A 6,000-nucleotide genomic window follows, 5' to 3' on the forward strand; every position below is an offset into this window, starting at 1 on the left:
AAAAGAAAAAGAGTGAAGGTCCATTTTAGTCCCTCACAAAAATTGCAGAAGTCAGATTAGTCCCTGAAAAATAAAAGTCCCTATTAAATCCCTTACAAAAATTAACCGAGTCATGTTAGTCCCTCTACTAATATTTTTTTCAAACCGGTTTTTTATTACTTTTGAATCGTGACTGGACTGTCAATGAAGACTCATTTTAGTCCCTCACAAAAAAAGAGTCCAAATTAGTCCCTAAGAAAAAAAAAGTCCCTGTTTAATCCCTTACAAAATTTAATGTTAGTCTCTCTTTTAATATTTTTTCAAATGATTTTTTTTAGTTTTTAAATCGTGACTAGACTAGACAAGATAGATCTGCTTTCAGAAATTGAGTACGGGTCAGAGGTTAAATTCCTTTGCACATGGTCTTTCTGAGTTTTCACCAGAAGCTGGGTTACCTAGTATACCTAATTGTTCATTAAATACTTTGTTATCATCAGAACCTAAGGAAAATGGTATAAACCAATTTTTTCCAACCTATCATGTGTATTATTTCCGCCACGAGTATTATTTACAAAAGTAAGAAATTAGCCTAAATTACCCCAGCAGCAGAACTAAACCTTCCTAAAAGAACATTAACAACATAAACAATAACAACACCTTACACACAAGAATATATAACAAGAAAAATCGTAGTCACCCACCCATAAGCCTTATAATAATCCCAACAAAAAAAGAACATCGTGGTATTGCGATGATTTATCTACAATTCCTTCACAAATAATTTCAAATCAACAGTCGTAAAATAGGAGTCCAGTCACGGTTTAAAAATAGGAAAAATCGTTTGAAAAATATATTAAAAGAGAGACTAACATGGCTCAGTTAAATTTTGTAAGGAATTAAATAAAGACTTTTTTTTCTCAGGGACTAATTTGGACTCTCCCTTTTTTGTGAAGGACTAAAATGGGTCTTCATTGGCAGTCAAATCACGGTTTAAAAGTAAAAAAAACCAGTTTGAAAAAAATATTAGTAGAGGAACTAATATGACTCGGTTAAATTTTGTAAAAGATTTAATAGAGTTTTTTTTCTCAGGGACTAATCCGACCTCTGCAATTTTTGTGAGGGACTAAAATGGATCTTCCCTCAAAGAAAAAACATCAATTATTTTGTTTGGTAATCTAAATACCATTGCATAAAATGATATTCTTTATCTTTTATAAAATTATTGGTATCATAAAATAAATATAAATATATAAACAAGTAAAAAATACTTTTATAATAAACTAGTTATTATGGATTAGAATGAAAATAAAAATTTTATACTAGTGGATGTCCATCCCTCTTCTTATTCTTCATCTTCCTATTCCACTTTAATGTACTTAATTTCCTACCTCCATTTGGTCCTATAAATAAGACTCATGTTACAATGTAAAGTTCACCCTTGAGAAGAATATAATACAATGTTGCTTGTTCTCTTCTATTCCTATCTTTTGATCTCTATATAGTTTCATTTAGTTTATAATACGTTATCAGCACGACGCTCTCAGGTATGATTTGGAAGAGATCATTGTTTTTATTTATTTATGATATTCAGTCAATATAATCATATTAGGACATTTAAAATTTTGTAATTTTATTGTTCAATGATTTTATTGTAATTTTATGGTTAAGATTATGTAATTTTATTGTAATTTTATTTGTCATAGAATTGATGTATGTTTAAGAATATTATATAAAAAAAAATCTCAGGTAGCAACTCAACTTTAAGTAAGATGGGTTGATGTTGTTGAGGTTGTGGATAACACATGTGGCTTTACAATGATTCCAATTTTGATGGATAATGCACAAATAAATTTAATTGTGTCAAAGGATTAAAAGGTGGATTTGGCTTAAAACATGAAAGAATTATCTTTGTTTATTCGGTGGAATTGAATTAAAGAAAGAAGAAATAATTTTTTGCATCCCAGAAGGATGGTTTTAATTTTAACGCATCCCAGAAGGATGGTTATAATTTTTAGATCATTGTTTGTAACAAAAGCAAAGCATCCCTGAAGGATAGTGAAATAACATTGTATAATTCATGAAGAACTCATAATGCTTTATTTATTTATTTTATTTTATTGTATATGTAAGATGTATTTTGTCACTAAGTTGATATTTTATTTTTTTTATATAAAAAAAAAAACAGATAATTTTAAGACTAATGTGACAATCTAGTTTACTATTGTGTTATTTCTAAATATTAGAATTTACAAAAGTATTATTTTAAATATTAACATTTAATATTTCCTTTATGATAATTATCTCATTATAATATTTTTATTTCTTTTATTTTTTTTTTATGATAGAACTACTAAGTATGTCAAATCTTACAAAATTGGATTTTGGGGCTCTTGATATTTCGGGAAAGAACTATTTGACATGGGCCCTAGACGCCCAAATTCATTTAAGCGCAGAAGGTCACGGTGACACTATTAAAGAAGGAAATAAATCATCTGATCAGCAAAAGGCAAAAGCCATGATATTCCTTCGTCGTCACCTTCACGAGGATCTTAAAAATGAGTATCTTACCGTAACTGACCCACATGTCTTGTGGAAAAATTTGAAAGATAGATATGATCATCAAAAAACGGTTATCCTACCAAAAACTCGATATGAATGGATGCATTTACGTTTGCAGGATTTTAAAAGTGTAAGTGATTATAATTCTGCAATGTTTAGAATAACTTCTAAGTTATTATTATGTGGAGAAAAAGTAACTGATGAAGATATGCTAGAAAAAACATTTTCCACTTTCCATGCATCCAATGTGCTCCTGCAGCAGCAATATCGAGAAAAGGGGTTTATTAAATATTCTGACCTAATATTTTGTCTTCTTGTGGCTGAGCAAAATAATGAACTATTGATGAAAAATCACGAGGCCCGTCCCACTGGTACAACTCCATTCGCAGAAGTGAATGTGGCAAGGCACGACCACTATAGGAAAAATCGTGGTCGTGGTCGCGGTCGTGCATACGCACGTGGTCGTGGTCGTGGTCGTAATTATGTTCATGGTCTTGGTTTTGATCGTGGTCGCAATGGGAATCATAAAAACACATATTTCCACCCGAAGTGGAAAAATGTTGAAAAGAATGAAAAAGAGGGTCAGAGTAGCAAAACAAATGAAAATATTTGCTATCGTTGTGGAGGAAAAGGTCATTGGAGTCGCACTTGTCGTACTCCAAAACACCTTGTTGATCTTTATTAAAAATCACTGAAAAATAAAAAGGAAAGGATCGAGACTCACTTTGCTAATGAAGATGATGATCAAGATTACGGTAATATGGATGTTACCCATTTAGATATTGGTGACTTCTTTGCTGATCCAGATGGAAAAATTGATCACCTTATTGGAGATGGAAGCGTCAAGAAATAAAATTTGTGGAAATTTTCTTTTTATGTTTTATGGATGTTTTGAATTTTATTTTCTAATAATAATAAAGTGTGTTTTCTACTTGTTTGTTTACATAATTTACTATTTAAATAATTTGTGTTTTTAATGTGCGCTTATAACTTATTGTTAAAAAAAATATATTATTGTTCTTAGAATGAATATGGACGCTAGCTCCAGTAATGAAGATATGTGCCTTGCTGACAGTGCAACAACCCACATAATTCTCAAGCATAAAAGATATTTCTCTAATTTAGTGAATCGAAAAACTGATGTCAGTACTATTTCTGGCACCTCAAAAATAATTAAAGGCTCTGGAAGAGCCCATATGTTGTTACGTGGTGGAACAATATTGCACATTGATAATGCATTATATTCCCCCAAGTCCCATAGAAATTTATTAAGTTTCAAAGATATCCGCCTAAATGGATACCATATTGAAACAGGAGATGATGGAGGGATTGAACATCTGTGTATTACAAAACACAATTCAGACACAAAATGTGTAATGGAAAAGCTATCAGCTTTATCCTCTGGCCTGTACTACACTTATATTAGTACAACTGAAGCACATGCAACTGTAAATCAGAAGTTTACAAGTAATGATAAATTTCTAATTTGGCATGACTGGTTGGGCCATCCCGGTTATATAATGATGCGAAAAATAATTGAAAATTCATGCGGTCATCAATTAATGAGTAGGGAAATTATTCAATCGAATAAGTTCTCACGCAGCTCTTGCTCACAGGGGAAGTTGTTAATTCGGCCATCACCAACAAAAATTGGAAATGAATCTATTAGTTTTTTAGAGCGTATACATGGTGATATTTGTGGGCCAATACACCCATCATGTGGACCATTTAGATATTTTATGGTTTTAATTGATGCATCAACTAGATGGTCACATGTTTGTTTGTTGTCAACTCGTAACCAGGCGTTTGCGAGATTGCTAGCTCAACTGATTCGAATAAGAGCTCATTTCCCCGATTATCCTGTCAAGAAAATTCGTCTTAATAATGCTGCAGAATTTTCATCTCAAGCATTTAATGAGTATTGTATGTCTATTGGGATTGACATTGAACACCCAGTAGCACATGTTCATACACAAAATGGACTTGCAGAATCATTTATTAAACGAATAAAATTAATTGCAAGACCACTGATTATGAGATGCAAGCTCCCAGTTTCTGCTTGGGGACATGCAATTTTGCATGCTGCAACATTAATTTGCATCAGGCCAACGAGTTACCACACCTCTTCCCCTTTACAATTAGTTTTTGGTAAAGAACCTAATATTTCCCATCTAAGAATTTTTGGATGTGCAGTGTATGTTCCAATTTCTCTACCACGTCGCAATAAGATGGGTCCTCAAAGGAGGATGGGAATATATGTTGGATATGAATATCCGTCTATTATAAAGTACCTTGAACCAACAACAGGAGATTTATTCACTGCTCATTTTGCTGATTGTCATTTTGATGAATCAAATTTTCCAGCATTAGGGGGAGAGAATAAGAAGGTGGAAAAAGATATCAGTTGGAATGAATTATCATTATCTCATCTTGATCCTCGAACAAAACAATGTGAACTAGAAGTTCAAAAGATAATTCACCTGCAAAACTTAGCAAATCAATTGCCAAATGCGTTCACTTATCCAAAAGGTGTGACTAAATCATATATACCAGCTGCAAATGCTCCAATAAAAATTGATATCCCTGTTGGACAATCTAATGAGTCTCAACCACGCCTGAAGCGAGGTAGACCAATCGGTTCCAAAGATAAAAATCCTCGAACAAGAAAGGGAGCTAAGAATAAGATGGCCCAAGTGAGGATATAGAAAATCTAAAAAAATCGTCAGACATAATAGACATTTCATCTCTAGAAGAGATTGATCAGGTACCTGAAACTCATGAAAATAAAGAGATCTCGATAAATTATGTCCAAAATGGAATACAATGGAACCGAAACGAAGTCGACATTGATGATGTTTTTGCATACAATATAGCGCTAAATGAGATAAATGGCAAAGAGGATGAGGAACCAACGTCTATCAAAATTTGTAGACAAAGTGAGGACTGGCCAAAATGGAAGGATGCAATTGAAGCAGAATTAAACTCACTCTACAAAAGACAAGTTTTTGGACCTGTAGTCCGAACACCTGAAGGTGTGAAGCCAGTTGGATACAAATGGGTTTCCGTACGAAAACGAAATGAAAAAGGTGAAATTGTGAGATACAAAGCTCGACTTGTCGCTCAAGGATTTTCCCAAAGACCTGGAATTGATTTTGATGAAACATATTCACCTGTAATGGATGCAAGCACTTTTCGATATCTAATAAGCCTAGTAGCACATGAAGGGCTTAATTTGCACATGATGGATGTTGTAACAACTTATCTGTATGGTTCACTTGATAGTGAAATTTACATGAAACTCCCTGAAGGGTTCAATGTACCAGATGCACACAACTCCGAATCTCGAGAACGCTACTCCATAAGATTGAAAAAGTCTCTTTATGGGCTGAAACAGTCTGGACGAATGTGGTATAATCGCCTCAGTGAATAATTGCTTAGAGAAGGATATACAAATAACTCCAT

General features: G+C 32.9%; 1 protein-coding gene across 1 annotated transcript; it reads left to right on the plus strand.

Moving 5' to 3' along the window:
- Positions 1–2,335: 2,335 nt before the first annotated feature.
- Positions 2,336–3,223, plus strand: LOC131656392 (uncharacterized). The gene has a single exon (XM_058926125.1). The coding sequence runs from the start codon at positions 2,336–2,338 to the stop codon at positions 3,221–3,223; it is 888 nt and encodes a 295-aa protein (XP_058782108.1).
- Positions 3,224–6,000: the final 2,777 nt, after the last annotated feature.

Source organism: Vicia villosa, linkage group LG1 (genome assembly GCF_029867415.1).
Source record: "Vicia villosa cultivar HV-30 ecotype Madison, WI linkage group LG1, Vvil1.0, whole genome shotgun sequence".
Classification (NCBI taxonomy): Eukaryota; Viridiplantae; Streptophyta; class Magnoliopsida; order Fabales; family Fabaceae; genus Vicia; species Vicia villosa.

What these genes read in the sequence shown, in the direction of transcription:
- LOC131656392 (XM_058926125.1), top strand. Translation starts at nt 2,336, where the DNA reads ATGTCAAATCTTACAAAATTGGATTTTGGGGCTCTTGATATTTCGGGA.